This window comes from Rhipicephalus sanguineus, chromosome 2, assembly GCF_013339695.2.
Source record: "Rhipicephalus sanguineus isolate Rsan-2018 chromosome 2, BIME_Rsan_1.4, whole genome shotgun sequence".
Lineage (NCBI taxonomy): Eukaryota > Metazoa > Arthropoda > Arachnida > Ixodida > Ixodidae > Rhipicephalus > Rhipicephalus sanguineus.
Genome location: NC_051177.1, coordinates 223,921,985 through 223,939,684, shown reverse-complemented (window position 1 = coordinate 223,939,684; position 17,700 = coordinate 223,921,985). Strand labels below are relative to the sequence as shown.

Here is a 17,700-nt window from a genome sequence, read left to right as displayed (position 1 = left end):
ACAATGAAGTGGGTGCAGCTAAGCACTCCTCCTTGTGGCACATCAGTTTCTTGAGTGAACGGTTTTGACAGTACATTTCCCACTCTAACGCGAAAAGTGCGATTGTACAGGTAACTTTCTATTGTTTTGAGCATGCTGCCCCGAACACCCAACGCGGACAGGTCTTTGAGGATTCCAAATCGCCATGTTGTGTCATAGGCTTTCTCGAGGTCGAGAAATACGGAAAGAAAAAACTGTTTATGGATAAAGGCATCTCTAACTATTCCCTCGATGCGAACAAGGTGGTCTAGTGTTGAGCGACCCTCCCTGAAGCCGCACTGAAGTGGGTCTAGTAGGTTGTTGTTTTCGAGAAGATAGATTAATTGCCGGTTTATCATTTTTTCATAGAGTTTGCACAAGCAGCTCGTCAATGCTATTGGCCTATAGCTACTGGCTAAGGACGGATCTTTCCCTTGCTTGTGTATTGGAATTATAATGGCTTCTTTCCAAGACGTTAGAATGTACCCAGCTGCCCACAAGGTGTTGTAGAGAGACAGAAGTGCATTCTGTGCTTCGGTGTGTAAGTTCCTGATCATCTCATACATTATACGATCACCACCTGGTGCTGAGTTGTGGCAGGAGTTCAAAGCGGCTTTGAGTTCGGCTACATTAAACGGACGGTTGTAAGGTTCATCTTTTGCGCACTTTCGTTCAAGGCGTTCCCGCTCAGCGCGTTCCTTGAACCTCAGGAAAGTTGGATTACAGTGGGATGCGCTAGAAATATGTTGAAAGTGTTCACCCAGAAAGTCTGCCTGGCCTTCCATGCTATTGCCTTCGGTATTTACTAAGGGTAGTGGTTGCGTTTCCCGTCCATTTAATTTGTTTAGGCTATTCCACACCTTACCCTCATCCGTATAAGAGTTTATGTTAGATATGTACTTTTGCCAGCTTTCTCTCCTAGCCTGTCGACGGACTCGTCTGCCCTGCCACTTTGTTTGCTTGAAATTAACGAGGTTCTCAGCTGTTGGATGGTCACGAAGTAAAGCCCAAGCTTTGTTCTGTTTTTTTCTTGCCTCCCTACATTCTTCATTCCACCAGGGCATACGACATTTTCTGACCTGTCTGTTGGTTTGTTTAATACATTTTTCAGCAGCATCTATAATAAAATGTGTTATATACGCCACAGTGTCGTCTATGCTAGAGGAAGCAATGTCATCCCACTGTAGATATGTGTGTTCTTGGAACAGCTCCCAGTTTGCTGACTTAATTTTCCAACGGGGAAGCTGGGGGGAACCACTGTCTCGTTTTGTTAAGCTTATCGCTATAGGGAAGTGGTCGCTTCTGTATGGGTTTTTAATAACCTGCCATTCAAGATACGGAACTAGAGTACTGGATGTGATGGTTAAGTCAATAGATGAGTATGTTTGGTGCGTGGCATTGAAGTATATGTGTTCGTTTTTGTTGAGCAGACATGCACCAGTAGAGAATAGGAAATTTTCTATCAGCCTTCCTCTCGCATCACAACGAGAATCTCCCCAAAGTGTGCTATGTGCATTGAAATCTCCAACTAGTAAATAGGGTTCAGGAAGCTCATCAATTAGGTTCTGGAATTCAGTTCTACTAAGTCTATAGCCTGGGGGAATGTATAATGAGATGACAGTGATTAGCTTGTTAAAAAGCACCGCTTAAATAGCGACTGCTTCTAGATGTGTTCTCAGATGGAGTTGCCTGCAGCTAACGCTACTATCAACTATGATCGCCACACCACCGGACGAAGTGACTGCGTCATCACGGTCCCTGCAGAATATGGCATATTGTCTGAGGAACTTTGTGTGTGTCGGTTTAAGATGTGTTTCTTGAACACACAGCACTTTTGGACTGAATTTACGCAGGAGCTCATTAACGTCGTCTAGATTATGCAGAGGACCTCTGACGTTCCATTGCAATACCTGCGTATCCATCTTGAATGGAAGGTTAGTGCTGTGTGTTTAGAGAAACCTCTAGTTACGGAGCTCTTTCTAGGCCCCGTAATAGGAATTTTTCCTTTCTTAGAGCGGTCGACAGAGTCGCACCGCTCCTTTGGTGCGTTCCGCGCCGCCTCACTCGAACTAGTGTCCATCACCTCTTGCGAGGCGTTGGATGTTCGCCGAAGAGGCTTCACCTCAGGAGGCAGAGCCTTTGGGCCCACCTGCTCAGAGGCTGGTGGGTCCTTCTTTAGAGATGGCGATGCAGCACTGGCTGCAGCCGCCGAGGGGGAAGTTGGCGTCACTGCCAGCTCACTACGTGTGCGCTGGACAGCCGCCAAAAGCCGTTGTGACGCTGCCCCCTGTCGCGCCACATCGGCAAAGTTACCATTCGGTAGGTGGGAAATACGCCTGCGTGCCTCCTTGAAGGAGATGTTTTCTTTGACCTTAATTACAACTATTTCCTTCTCTCTCTTCCATGATGGGCACGATCGCGAGTACGCGGCGTGGTCCCCATCACAGTTCTCACAGTGTGCAGCATTTTCGCAGGACTCGGGACGGATGTTCAGTTGCACTACATTTTGCACAGGTAGAGCGGCTGCGACAGTTTTGTGAACTGTGGCCGAATCACTGGCACTTGAAGCATCGGAGGGGATTTGGAATGTAGGGTCTGACTTTGAGTTTGATGTACCCTGCCTCGATCGTTTCAGGCAGGATACTGGAGCCAAAAGTAAGGATTAGATGCTTGGTCTGTATTTCCTTTCCATCGCGCGTCATGCTAATTCTCTTCACATTCACGACATTCTGGTCACTCCACCCCTCAACAAGTTCAGCCTCAGTTAGTCCCATGAGGTCATCATCTGAGACAACACCACGGGATGTGTTCATCGTGCGGTGGGGGGTGACTGTCACTGGGACGTCCCCAAATGATGTTAGATTCGACAGTTTCTGATGCTGTATTTGGTCGCGGAGTTCTAAGAGAAGATCTCCATTTGCCATTCTCGATGCTTTGTAGCCTGCTCCAATTGTATCTGACAGAGTTTTCGAGACCAGGAAAGGTGAGATCATTCTCACTGTCTTTCCTGCTTTTTCGGAATGTACGACATGATAACGTGGAAAGGTTTCTTTCTGGTGTCCAACAAAGAGAAATACATCTTCGGTGCGCCTCCTCTTATGGGGACGATTGGGAAGTTTCGGGAAAGAGCTATCCATGGATGTCGTATGTTTCGGCAGTAACGCCAACCACCCACCACGGAGCCCAACTAGGGGATGCTGCAGCAAGTGTGAAAAGCATATCCTGCAAGCGCCAGCTGTACGTTACCGCTATAACCAAATATGACGTATCCAAGGCTGGCTACCCACACAAGGTTAACCCTTGCCACCATGAAAAAGGAAGTAAGTTGAAGAGAGGAGAGGACAGGAAAGGTGAACAGTGAGAGAGAAAGACGAAGATGTGGGAGAGAGATAGGAAAAGGCGACTGCCGATTTCCCCTGGGTGGGTCAGCCCAGGGGTGCCGTCTACGTGAAGCCGGGGTCAAAGGGGTGTGTTGCCTCTGCCGGGGGGCCTTAAAGGTCCAATCACCCGGCATTGGCTCAACCCCCAGGATCCCCTTTTCCCCGGACACGGCTAAGCCACGCACGACTAGGCGTGGGAGGGGGTCGAAACCCCCCCGTTAGCTCGGGTCCGTGGTGTCGCTACACACCAAACGCCTGCTTGCGCAGACGCCCCTGCGGGGTGAAACAAGTTTTGAAACGCATGATTTTCAGTAGATTATCTTGTCGTCGAAATATGTATTGTATTTACCAGCGTAATAATTACACTCACGTAATGGTAACGCATCCGCTTTCGTCATTTTTTTTTTCGAATGATCATCATACCCTCGAAAATCATTCATGTGTGACTACCATTTGGTTGTTGCAGTGCACGGCAACCCATCTAGCAGAGAGGTAGCAGAAAGAAAGCTTGGACAGTGCCAAATAGTTAGACAACACGTGCAAAATTTATGCTATATGAACTAATAACCTCTACAAGAACTAAATTTAGCAATAATCTGTTTGCACATGTAAATCACGTGATATTTTATAAGCACCCCTTACTGACCAAAGCGCTTGATGTAGCTCTTATTTAGCGTCTCATTATAGGTGGCCATAAAAAGCTAGAAAATGAGACGTTCACAGAATACATAAGACGCGCTCAAGCGTGTCCCTCCTATGGACCTTTTCAACGAAGGCTTTCTGGGGAGCTTCTGAATGTAGGGACATATGTATGAGGTCAAGCGGCACATGCGCGCACTACTTTTACAGTCGAATCAAAACTGTTGACAGCGGGGACATCTCTAATTACTATGCAAGTGCGCATGGTCCGGGCTGTTCCACGCAAGCCAACACTGCCGGTGTTCAGGGCCAATGTCAAACTTTCTCGAGAAGTCCCTGAACAAACGAACGGTCTTCTCTCTTTTTTAACCACTTTATTGTAAACAGTTTTACCCTTCCACGAGAGCGAGGGGGGCACCTCATTTCTGGACAGTTGGACCGGAGTACAAAGGCTCTCTGGGCTGTGCACCTTTTTTTCTTGAGAACGGGATGGGAGGAGGAGGGGGGTTGGGCATCAGGCACATTTGCAACATCCCAAAGGAGGTTATAGCAACAGCTGCACCATAGCAACAGCTGCAAAAGGAGGGATTAGTTGCAACAGGTGCAAGCTCTTCGCCACTGCATGCTATGACAGTGCAAAGCACATTTTGCTCCCTTTTTCTAAACATGACCGAGTGGCGTCGTCTGGTGTCTCAGGGAAGAACTACTCGTAAGATGGCGACCGTAGAACCGCCACCTTAAGTACACCACGTGATTACTGCTGTCAAGGTTTGAGCCCATATATATACCCGTTTTCTTCGAATAAAAATCAGCTGTTAGTAGGCGTTGATCTGTGTCACTTCTTGTGTTCGTCTCAATGGTGCCTTATTCCTTCCGTTAGCACGATATCATCTGCAAACCCTAGGTTGCCGAGATCTTGTCCGTCGATCTTTATTCCTATTTCTTCCCCCCAATGCAGTCGATTGAATACTTTGTCTAAGCATGCAGTCAACAACACTGACCCCTTTCTTGCATCGCTATTTTTTGCTCTCCTTGTGGGTAGCTGTTGGCTACGGTATTCACATACAGCTTCTTTCATGCTGAATCCTTACCAACCTGCTCAGCTCCTATTCCCATATGTCTCAATTACTCCTTGGTGAAGTACTGCCTTCAAAACTGCTGGCATCCCAGCCGAGTCAAAGGCATTATTGTATCCACCAATGAAAAGCACATAAAGTGAACTCAGCAGATTTCTCCATTACCCGATTGACTGCATGGCTGTGATCCACTCTACCCTTTCGAGAAATGTCTAGCCCAGTTACCTAATCATGAAAAGGAGAATACGGATGGGTGGATATGGCAGACACTCCCAAATAATGAATTACCACTGTCCCTAAAGCAAAAAGTGTACAATCACTGCGTTCTAGCAGTTCAACATAATGGCAAGTACCGCACAGTGTGTAATGGAGTGGAAAATGATAGGTGTAATGTTGAAAGATAGGAAGAGAGCAGAATTGATTACAGAACAAACAGGGGCAGCTGATATCTGCATTGACATTTAAGAAAGAAAATTCGATCGGCGTGGTTTCGTAGGGTAGACAGTCAAGGAAGGAAAATGCAGTCGAGGGAGAAGAGTTAGGTGGGTGATCAAGTTATGAAATGTGCAGAAACAAAATGGAATCAGCTTGCACGAGACAGGGCCTTCGTTCTGCAGATGGATGCATAACGCATCCCTCTTTGAAGTTGCAGTGGCTTCAAAGATGCATGAGTGTCACTGCAGCATCTGCAGACCACGCACTGCAAAAAATCAGGCCCCCAGCACGGCACACGTTACGGTCCTTACAAGGTAAGGCCAAGCTGCTGCTAGTTCAAAAGCGAAGACTGCAGGCGTGTTCTCGCAAGCGGTCATTTAGGCGATGCCCGGTCATGTAGGGTAGAGGCCTCCCATACACCACACAGGCTTCATTCACACTCTACAAAATGAGTGAAAAGCCTCTACAATCTGCGTGTGCAAGAAAACATGTCCGCAGGTGCTACAGAGAACTCTGAGGCCGCTGCAATCCCAAACAGCAGTGCATCATGCATCAGATCTCTGTAGCATTGTCTCGTGCTGAATAGGAAGAGAGCAGAATAACTTAACAACAACAGTTTTGACGACACGTAATCTCAACTATCTAATAGATTTTCATGCTTCCCTTCTCTTGCACGGTGATGTACAGGTTTTTCTACACATGTACAGCTGTTCCTTCATTAATAAACACTTCACTCGTCAGTCAGCACAGTTGCTTGTGCCTCTTTTGTCTTTGCACGCTGTTCCCCTTCCTACTAACTAACGTAATATTTGTGTTCTCGGGCAGCCTATGGCCAGCACCGCCAGGGGCATACCAGAGCACATGCCGTACAGTGGCCCCATTCACTGCTTTTGCACCTAGAGTTTATTTAGCGGCTGTTTATGACATTCTTGCTTAAGCAATATTGAATGGAATAACAAATATATGCTGCGCTACTAACTTTCCAATCGTCATATTACATGACGAATTGTATAGCGCAAACGGGGTACTTGGACAGACAGAGAAAACGAGGACAGGTCCCCGTTTTCGGGGACCTGTCCTCGTCAGAGAAAACGTGTCCAAGTACCCCGTTTGCGCTATACAATTCATCATGACATACCAACTAGCCCAAGCCGATACCCTTCTAAGTCATATTACAGTTCTCATTCCTGAGTAGCAGCATGCAGATAAAGTGACGCTCAGTGCACTTTATCTGATATGGGTATCAGGCATCCCTAAAGTGCAGATAGGAAAAGCTGCTCTGCCAATACCACATGCATTCGCCTGTGCCGGGCCAAATACATTGCACAGATGTGGACACTACAGTAAACAAGATGTTACGCAAATGGCACACAATCTACTAGCCTCATGGATGGTTAGGAATGATACACAACAATGAAACCAATGCACGACGTTTCTCAGTGACAGCAGCGCTAGCCTGAAGTCGGATGCCTCCTCATTCAGCCCTGACCATGAGCGTCACATCCGGCGTGCCACACTTGGCCAAGCGTGAACACAGGCTTCAGAGTTCGAAAACAATGAGTCTGCTCGAATCAGTATTGGTTCCTCTCGTGTTCGCGCATTTCAGCGCACGGCGGCGAGGTCATTAACGAGCAGAAATCGTGAATTAACAGTAGCTTCATCGTGAATGGAACTTCGGCACTCACGCCTTGTGGTGACGCGCAAAGTCATCGCGGTGTGTCAGATCTGTATTCTGTCGCTACAGTTTGCACGCGATCAGATGCACGAGCGATACTGCGTTCCGCTGCGATTAGTTAACAGGGACATACGCCAAAGCACGTTCGGCGAACAAAGGATGCTCGTATTTCCAGGTCGATGCAAAAGAAATACGGCCCATCATACCTGGAGAAGAGGTCAACGCGAGGCTGCGCGCGCTCGAAATCAATAGCTTAGTTTACTGCTTTCTTGTTTTCCTCCCGGAGCCGGGTGGTCGTCTTTCTGGTCGTTCGCAAAGCATGCAATATGCACCACAACTCCGGGAGAAACGAGAAATAAGAGCGGACAAGTGAGTCAAAACACGTCGCAAGGCCGGCTCAAGCGAAAGCTCACGCCACATACATGTAAATGGAGAGGGGCATTAACGTACGCTCCGACTTTTTGCATTGCAGCTTGATCAGTCGAGAACAACAAAACGACTGCAACTGCAAAAACAAAAGACAGAATGGAAAGCGTGCTTCCTGCCCCTCACACACACAGCACAGGGAGAAACAGCACGGTCTTACGCCTGGCGCCGACGATGAGGTAGCCGCATGCCAGCAGTGAACAGGCGCAGCACAGCCGCGAAAACTTCATGTTGCTCTCAACGGACACATGATGTCGTATTGACAAACATTCACACAGCAGCGTTACTGAACCGCATTAGACGGCGAGCGCTTCTACTTTCCAAAACAGCATTCTCCGCTCGCTCGTTCTCTCCTACCCCGACTTCGTTCACCGCTTGCGATACGCGCGCTGCTCGTCGGGAACGCGCGCCGACCGCAGGAGTATTGCCACTAGGGGCGCCACTGGCCATTGTATGGTTACATTTGGGAACTTACATTTGGGAACTCAGTAGTGTGCATGAAGTCAGAGGTACAATCAGAAATGGATGTAAATCAAAGGACGGTGGGCCGCCTCGCGTTGGGCGCTCACGGGAAGACGACAAATGAGGCTGTAAAGGGTGATATGGGATGGACAGGCTTTGAAGTGAGGGAAGCTCAGAGCAAAATGAGATTCGAAGAGAGGCTGAGGAAAATGAAGAAGAGTAGATGGGCAGAGAAGGTTTTCAGGTATTTGTATAGAAAAAGTGTTGACACGCAGTGGAGAAAAAGAACTAGGAGGCTCACCAGTAAATATACGGCTAGCAATGCGGGCGATATGGCAATAAGGAGCATTAAGCGGAAGGTCAGAGAGGCGGAGAGGACTTATTGGATGGCAGCGATGGAAAAGAAGCCGGCTCTGAGTAACTACCGAAAGGGAAAAAACGAAATAAGGAGGGAACGGTTTTATGATAATTCAAGGGGAAGCGCTTTACTGTTTGAAGCAAGGTTGGGCTGCCTTAGAACGCGTAGTTATAAAGCGAGATTCAGTAACGAAGAAGAACAATGTACATGCTGCGGGGGAACTAAGGAAACAATGGAACATGTACTGATTGAATGTGGCGATATTCACCCAGGTATACGTGTGGGCACGAATCTACATGAAGCCTTGGGTTTTAGGGACAACAATGGAAAGCTGCACACGTCCGCGATAGAAATAAGTAAGAGACGTACGGTTAGAGTATTGGTGGCAGAAAAGTAGAGATAAAGAACAAAAATAAATAATGGGGGAAAAATAAGGTCGTTCTGCCTTAAGAGGCAGAGAGATGGACCGTGAATTTATATTTTTTTGTTATAATAACATAGATTTAATCAATGTAGATAAGGTATTAGGCCAATGGGAGAGCGCGTGTTGGCTTTAGTTGCAGTTGCGGCCGCTGCGGCGCGACGGGGCGGGGAAGGGGAAATGGGTGCCGGCGGCTCCATTGGGGCAGCAGCCGCAGCAAATTAGTTGGTGGTGGTCACAACAGCGATCTCACTCAGCTGTTCTAAGCGGTTTTTTTCTGTCTCATCTATCGTAGTCATGACGTATGCATTCAGTTGAGTTCGTTCGCGTAATCTGGTTAAATAGCCACTTAAATTTCCGTGTACGTGTGCCGAGCTCCTGGCATTTCTTTTTCCAGGACTAACTTTTTGCTGTGTGTCTGAAAGAATATTCCACAATGCGCGTAGCAACATTATATGGCGCTGAATGTGTCAAAAAGTGGTTGTAATATTTATGTGCGTGTAATAAATGCATCGTTTGTTATTTTAGCATATTAATTGATTTCCGTGACATTTCTTCAGCACCTTTCTGAAAATGCTTGACAAGTATTTATTTGAAACATCTGACAATACACGTTCATGTTCTTTATACACAGGAAGTGCCGTTGAATCTTTTTCATGATGTCTGATGCATGATACTGGGCCGAAAATTAATTCAGCTTCGGATGCTTGATACTAGCGGATTTTACAAATATAGGTGGTATTCACGCGTAAGCAACGCTGCGCTCTCGTGCGGCATGACGGGAAGCGCTCGAACCGGCGCGGTGAGACTTCCGCTTCCTGTCGCCATGTTTTTGGGGGAGTGCTTTCGTTTCGTGCTGCTGTGAAGCGTAAGAGCTGCGCTGACCGGGCATTGTAATCAGGCGTCATCAACAATAATTCCAAATATGGTTAACTGTGCTGTGTTGGGATGCAACAACGAGTCAAGGCGGAAAGCTGACTGTGGTGAAAACACGACGAAAGTCAGTTTTTTTTCTGTTCCGACTGTTGTTCGTCGGCAGTGCAACCAGACCCTCGAGGTCTCAACGAAACGTCGGGCGGAATGGTTTCGTCGCCTCAACCGTGGTTACATTAATACCAACGCTACTCACTACAAGGTCTGCAGCGAACACTTCGTTTCTGGTGAGTGCCTTTTTGTCGTTCTGCTACACATAGCGCAACATAAATATCATGGACTGGGCTTGCATAGGTTGGTCGACGCTAGTAATGCTGTAGCGTTTGTAGTTAGCATAACGTTTGTTGGCTTGTTTGAGGTAGCGAGCTTAAAGATAGCTGTGTAAGCGTCATTGCTTTAAAAAGGCACGCGTGCACTCCGAAAACAAGAGCTGCGGAATCAATTTGCTATGTGCTCATTGCTTTTCCCCGTAGTGCTGGCGCCTGTGTCACCGTGTATCGTGAAGATGTCACGAACTCGTCGCAGTAATGTAATTGTCATGTCATGCAGTTCGTGGACGTATCCTACCGTTTACTGTAGCGCTTAGAGTGGCAGATTGGGGCCACTTGTCATTAAATTTCGATAGAAGGTGGAGGGAGAGCAATGAACATTAGTAAAGGGTGCTGCCCTGTGACGTTCCCCCATTCACCTTTTGTTTTTCTTTTAAATCAAACTGACTTCATACCGCGTACTCGCGCTTCTAAGCGCGAGTTCGCGGTATTGATTGTCGGTCACAGCGGCAGCGTTTTCACGTTTTTGTAATGCAAAAGTGCCCGTGTGTTTGGTTAATGAACCCAAGCTACTGTAGAATCCCCCACTGCGGCGTGCTCGAAGTGATGTTGGCCAACACCAGAAATTAACTAATGCCCAGACATTATTGCTGTTGGTTTTTGTGAAATGGCTATCATTGTTCTGGAAACGAGCGACACTTGTGCTGTCGATTCCGTTGCTTCAAATTATCTTGCGCACGACCCCTTAGAACAGTGCCTAATTCATTTGCGTAAAAGCTGCTTTTCGTGTAGTTGTGGCTCGACTCCAAGTAATGACTGAACTTCTTGCTACCGCAGCGAGTAGCTCGTTAGAAATCTGCCAGTTTTCTGCGAATTTATGTTTGCAAACAGTCTTGTTTACACTTGCAGGAAGGCCATCCTACCTGATGGACGTTACAAACCCAGACTGGGCACCCAGCTTACGCTTGGGGTATGACAGAAACTCAGCTGCTAAATCTGAAGCAAGGTATGTTTGAATGTGCTACTTCTGACCTCCCTCAAAACGACACACTTGTCATGGCTGCCGCTCAGCCAAAAAACCCTGGTGCCGCCCGTGCTGGTAATGCAGAACAAATTTAAGATTTCGAAACTGCCAAGCAAGTGAATAGTGTGTATGCAAGGAAAATATTAATGAGACAATGTGACCTCAGTGGGTGCTAGTGAATACAGTCTTGTTGATGGCAGCCACATTTTATGTTGCACTCCAAACAGCAGAAGTCTAAGAGACTGGCACGTATTCTTGCATTATTCTGTTGAAGGTTATCTGTTTGTTATTCAGGTTGCTTGTGACACAACTCAAGAGTTATGCAGCATATGTTATGCAATCATCGAGTGATGAGCACCAATTTTAAACAAGTTGTTTTGAGATTAGTTGTGTCAGGAGAGAGCAGACAGGTTGTAGCTTACAATGTCGTGAGAACTCGGGGCAGCAATGTCGAAAATAGCAAACAATTGCAGAGATCCAACCATCACTGTAAGTAGTGCCAAGGATTACAGCATAGACATTTTCACATAAAGGCTTTACATTTTATTTCAGGCACCAGCGACGTTGCAAGAGGGCTGCGACCTCAAAGGAGATCCAAGAGGGCAATAGCAGAGTTCTCCAGCCTTCAAATGTGTTGAACGTGCAGCACAGCGCTGTGTGCAGAACTGTCACGGGTACAATGGCTTATTCATACATGGGGACTATTTCCTTTAATGACATTCAGCATCTTTATAGCACCTTGATTCTATACAGGCACACCACTTGCACGCCCTGTTACAGCACATAACAAGGAAGCTGATGAGCCACATGCGTCTCGTTGCGCACTCAACAGCGGTTCAGGTCAGTGCCCTAGATAAGCTGTTCATACAGGCTGGATTTTACATCACAGTGTGCTTGTAATGGAATTATATTGTTCCCGATGGTCTTTGAGCTAGCAGGCAGTGGCAAGTTGTGTACTTTTAATTTTTGCATGGTTGGTCTTTCTGACAAAAATTACAAAACCTCACTATTTGCTCATCCTCTACCCTATTGCTTGCAGTAAACAGCGTCATATATCCAACAGTCCTACAGCGTAAACTATTTGGTGCTTCCCTCTCTCTGGAGTAGTGGGCCCATTATGTGAGCACAAAATTCGTGGTTGTGAAATAGCAATGACAACACTTCAATGCAGGTCAATCCATGCTGCAACAAGTACCAGCTTCAACTGTAGCTCAAGATGCTGATGATACTGTTGCTGACGTTTATTGAGTGATTTGTGTTTCCTCAGTTCAAACGGCCCGAGTACTTTAATTTAGGAACATAACTTCAATGATTGACGACACCTCATTGCAGACCCACCATCTGTGCAATCACACGAGGAAGGCAGGGCCTCAGCTGAAATGGGTTCTCCAGTTGGAGTTGTAGTGGATGCCTCATATTGTGAGTACTGCATTCGTTCAGTTGGAGCAAACCGGAAGTGTTTAACACAAGGGATTCTAAGAGTCACATTCCTGCATTTTTTATCAGATGTAAAGTTTTCTGAAGCTGGTGTTCAAGCCACCACTTCGACAGCTGAAGCTTCAGTAAATACCACTTCATGTAAGTAATGTGACAAATATCTCAAGCACTCTGCACCTGACTGGCAAATGCGTAGTAATGTATTGCCCATACATTTCTTTCAGTGCTAAAGGATGCTGAAACTCAAACTGACATCACAGGCAGTGTTCTGAAGAGTTTTGAAGCTGATAACCAGGTCCTACGCACCGAGTTACAGGAGGTGAAGGGCTCTCTGGACACACTTCGGCTGTCGAAAGCTTCTTTGGAGCATGACAACACCCGTGTGCAAATTTACACGGGCCTACCAAGCTTCACAGTTCTGATTTCACTGTTCACACTTGTCGAAAGTAGTGTGCCACACAGCCCAAACAATGCTCTTGCGAAATTCCAAGAATTTGTACTCACACTAATGAGGCTGCGATTGGGAGTGGCCTTGCAGGACCTGGCGTCCATTGAAGAAGCATTGACGGGGGTCTTCAATGACCGTAATTTCTGCCTCTGAAACTTGTACGAACTCTGAACGAAGTTTCAGACACCGATGCAGTAAGGACAAAAGCAGGAAATAAAGTTCATTTGTCTACCTGAATTTGTCTTTCAAAAGCGCTTTTTTAAGTCCTTAGAATCCCTTCTTGCATTAATTGACCATATGTTTTCTCATGCACATAATGCACGTGCTGTGCCCATTATGTTGAAGCAGGAATCTTCCTAAAAATTCACTGTTTGCGCCAACAGAAACGAAACTGCTGGGAATAAAGTTCATCTTGCCCCCTACATTTGCCTTAAGCAACCATGTTTTTTGTAATGTAAATTACATGCCAAGCCACGCATGTCAAAGCAAGAACCTCCCAAAAGACCAGACATGTGCAGCACTGAAGGTAGGGATAACACTGCAACACAACACAAGCTGCTTCTAAATAGAAGAGCAGTGTCCCAATGTGCGAGCAGGCTTCACCGAGACCGGCCATACAGGTGCAATGCGCAGCTTTAACCATGCCATCCTGCTTGACTAGAAGCCATGGCTCTAGTGGCTGAGGTGAAATCGCCTGAGAGTGGTTAACCTGCAAAAGGATGAAGTCGTTTAACTGCTCGCTTTACGCACGCAGAAAACACAGGCCACCTAAACGCACACAAAGCAAGGCAAATTGCAGCATCAACAATGAGTGAAACTAATGTAGGTATCACCGCAACAGTACTGAAGCAAAACGCAAGCAAGCATCTTTCATGCATGTAGTCCATTCTAGGCACACTTGTGCGGACACATGCAACATCCGCTACCTCGCTGGCAGCGACAATTTGTAGAACGCAATGCACTTAGGCAGGTGACGAGTATTCGCAAACCAAAAAGAAAAAGATGCCGCAGCAAGATAATCGCTGGAAAGTGTAGTTACACTGTCACTTTCTAAAGCAGCAGCGCGATGGGAAATGACGTGTACAAGCAATTATTTTAGTATCGTTTTTCTTCTCCCTAAGCTCCGAAGAGAACTGTGTTACTTGACACTGTGCTGTGCAAAAAGGCACTCCTGGAATTTTCGCGTAGCGTCGTAGTGTAACGGTACAGAAGCGAAAATATGTAGGACCTCGCGCAGACACTTGTGAATGTTTCACGAGGTCTCGCTGCGCAGCGAAGCAAACTTCCAACATTAATCACACCACTGTCACACACATCGGCAAGCACTACCCGTTAGCGTTACAATGCGATCCATAAATACAGTCAGCCTAGTCAAAGATTGTCTTACCTTGGTGCGCGCGATGTTTTGATCGCCGTGTCTTCGCAGCTGGGGCTCTTTGCACGAATCCGCTGGTCAGGTAATTATGCGACTCGAGATTTTTTGGCCTTCAGTTGTTCTTGGGTGATGAAACTCGCCGTGTGCACAATGTAATCCTTGATGTCCGAAAGTTCTACTTTACGCACGAGCGCGAGATCGAACGACGTTTCTTTCGAAGTAAGCAAAAGTGGATCGACGCCACCGCAAAGCGGTTCTTCGCATTCGCCTCTAAATTCTGCGCGTACGAACTCAACTTTACTGAGGGGCCCACATTCATGGTTGCAAAGCAATGGTGCTTTACTGCAACTCTTTTAAAGTAACGAAAAGGCAGAGATCACCAGCCGCGGAGCTGCAGAAACACCGTTCTCGTTGGCACCGTCCCCCCAAAAATATGGCGCTACCATAGTGGCCAACGCAGGTCGTGCCCTTTCCGCTGCTGCAGCCGCCAGCCTGCTCTGCCGTGACGTCACGTGAATACCAAGTATAGTGACGCACTCCTCGTAACTTCGTTGAAAAGGCTGCGGAATTATATATTCATTAGAAGTGGCTTGCAAATATTCTTGACATTTCTTAGCAGGGCAATGCCATCAAATTGATATATGTATATAAGGCCGATCACTGGAGTGACTAATATCTCGAAGAATCAAGCAAAACCACGAAATGGCGGGGATCAAGTGCAGCTATATATATATATATATATATATTGTAATGACGAAGAACGACACCGGGGCTCTGGCGCGAGAGCAGGATGCGCGAAGAGGAGAAGAACGAGGTTCAGAATAAGAACAGCCGGCCCACGAACGGGCGTTGTCTCTTGTTTCTCTGTTTCTTCGTCACAATGGCGCAGTCTACGAACTATCAACCGTAAGTGCGTCCTCGTGGCTCATCGGCGCTGCGGACCTTCCCTCCAAGGAACAATTATGCAGCCCGTCTCGCTACTTCGGCCGGAAGCACCTGTGCCACCATTCAAGGACGGCGTCCAGGCCTCCTCAGTGGCTCAAGGGCAGGCTTTTCCCGGCGCCGCCACGACAGTACACGGCCTACCGTTGCCTGGGAATGCCATCCACGCTTCCCGCAGCGACAACGGCTTACTCGGTGCTCCATCGGCACCCGAGCCGCTTAGGGGTGCTGTCCAAGCTCCTTCGGACAGGGGTCCCTCCTCTGTGAGTACACCGATTGTGTCCAACTCCTCGGACGTCACCACTGGCTCCACGCGCGGATCGCCCGAGAGCGCCGCCGAGCTTACCGCCACCATCGCGCGACTCCGAGTCACGGTGAACGCCATGGCAGCGTCAATCTCCGTGCTGTGTCCTACCGCCTTGCCAGCACTGCACTCGCTCAATGCCGCGTTGGCCGCCGCCGCCTCGCAAGACCATGAAGAGAGCTCACCCGAGAGCCGCAGAGAGCTGCGGTATGCTCTCACGCAGCTCTCTTACCAACTGGCCTGCTTAGCGTCGGCTCACTCTGGATTTTCACCTGGCATGTTACCATCGCCGGCTGCCTGCGAAATACCGGAGTTCCGCGGCTTTCAGGACCACGTCGGAAATTGGGTGGCTACCATCAACGCTGTGGGAGCACGCGAAGCCTGGACAGACCAGCAGAAATGGTGGGTGGCCATCGATCACCTTCGCGATGCCGCCAAGGCATGGCATGCCTACGAAGGCGTCCGGCAAGGATCTTGGCCGGAATGGTCAGCCAAGCTGTTGAGTCTTTTTCGCCCGCTATCTCATGCCTGCGACGACCTAGCTCAAGATCCACTGTCAGCCCCGGATGGGAGCTGTCAGACCCACAGCCTAGACAGTGCAGCTCAAGCCTTTACCACCCTGCCCTCCCTCAATGACCGAGATCCTGAAGGGCATCATCCCGACGGTGCAGGTGCGCCCTGCACCGACGTGCTCACTCTCATGTACCGAGTTCCTGAAGAGAACTGCGGCGATGGTACAGCTGTGTCCTGTACCTCATTCACAGCAAGCTTTGCGGAACGCACCACCACAGACACTGACGCAATCCGCAAGGCGGGCATCGCAGTCCAGACCTCAGACTCCGCGCCTGGACACACCTTACGACATACCTTGCTCCAGACCAAGACCACCTGCGGGCCACCGAAGCCGATGACGGGGACCCCAAGCTCATCATCACTTGGAAACGTGGAGACTCCGGCTCCTCTAATGCCTGACACGCGTGCATGCAGTGCACAAGCCGAACGAGCCCATGACAGCAGACCTTGCGCCGAGTGGGAACCGGGGAGACCCCCCGGAGGCCGGGAGGCCCATGGAGGCCAGGGAGACCAACACAGCTGCAGACATTGAAGACATGCCTCTGCTATCTAAGTGTTACGCTCCCGCGACGCCAGCGCAAGACGTTTCCTTGCATACACATCTGTCACCTCTGTGCGACGCTAAAGTTATGGACACTGATGACTCGGCAGCGCTGAACCTTCTCCCAAGGTCGCGCAACAAGGGTCATCCACTAGCGTCATTTCCTGCCGCTCAGCCTGGTAAGTCACAGCGTGACCAAGGCCTTCAACGACCACCCCGACACAGCCAATGTCGCCCTCCGGAATGCTCGGCAGCTCGGCAGGCAAGTCGCGGCGTATACAACACCGACCACCACGACACAGTCAATGCCGCCCGCCTGAACTACGTTTCACACCTCATCAAACCACATCACTGCGTGGCCGAGATCGGCCACCTAGATGCAGCCAGTGCCGCCCACCAGAGACACAGTCGGCAGCTGCGGCCGCTCGCAGTCGTGGCCGAGTGTAATGACGAAGAACGACACCGGGGCTCTGGCGCGAGAGCAGGATGCGCGAAGAGGAGAAGAACGAGGTTCAGAATAAGAACAGCCGGCCCACGAACGGGCGTTGTCTCTTGTTTCTCTGTTTCTTCGTCACAATATATATATATATATATATATATATATATATATATATATATATATATATAATATATATATATATATATATATATATATACAACGTTTTTATATTTACACAAGTATACTATAGTAGCACGCAGAACCACGGCTGCTGTAGGACAGTCAAGTACGTACCTTTGTTGGAGCGAGCACGGGTGCCTTTGTAGAAAATATATATAGAAAAAATAAACAGTTATAGATGACAGAACCACATGACTGAGTCTGCCAGAAGACAATCACGTTGGTGTGCAACGAAGATTCGCCAGTGTCTGTACAGCGGCTAACGTCAAAGGAGCAAAACGGAAGGTTTTATGGTCTGCACAGACTGGAAGTAGACATGGGAAGCCGAAATTTGGGCTCACAGCT

At 48.2% G+C, this 17,700-nt stretch overlaps 2 protein-coding genes across 3 annotated transcripts in view; one reads left to right on the top strand and one right to left on the bottom strand.

The window, feature by feature from the left end:
• The window catches only part of LOC125757310 (uncharacterized), a 77,528-nt gene extending 69,512 nt beyond the window's left edge, over nucleotides 1-8,016 (bottom strand). Inside the window, exon 1 of the mRNA XM_049412775.1 lies at nucleotides 7,810-8,016. Coding sequence (XP_049268732.1) covers nucleotides 7,810-7,879 — 70 coding nt within the window. The 5' untranslated portion in view covers nucleotides 7,880-8,016. The remainder of the gene's footprint in view (nucleotides 1-7,809) is intronic.
• A 1,700-nt stretch (nucleotides 8,017-9,716) lies between these two features.
• LOC119384115 (uncharacterized) lies at nucleotides 9,717-13,154 on the top strand. Of its 2 annotated transcripts, XM_037652411.2 has the most exons (7): nucleotides 9,717-10,050; nucleotides 11,002-11,098; nucleotides 11,669-11,790; nucleotides 11,870-11,956; nucleotides 12,449-12,535; nucleotides 12,623-12,694; nucleotides 12,778-13,154. In XM_037652411.2, exons 1-7 carry the CDS (start codon nucleotides 9,816-9,818, stop codon nucleotides 13,152-13,154), a joined length of 1,077 nt encoding a protein of 358 aa, XP_037508339.1. In that variant the 5' UTR covers nucleotides 9,717-9,815. The 2 variants fall into 2 exon arrangements, with proteins under 2 accessions (XP_037508339.1, XP_037508338.1); XM_037652410.2 differs by having other exon boundaries at nucleotides 12,449-12,694.
• The last annotated feature ends 4,546 nt before the right edge of the window (nucleotides 13,155-17,700 follow it).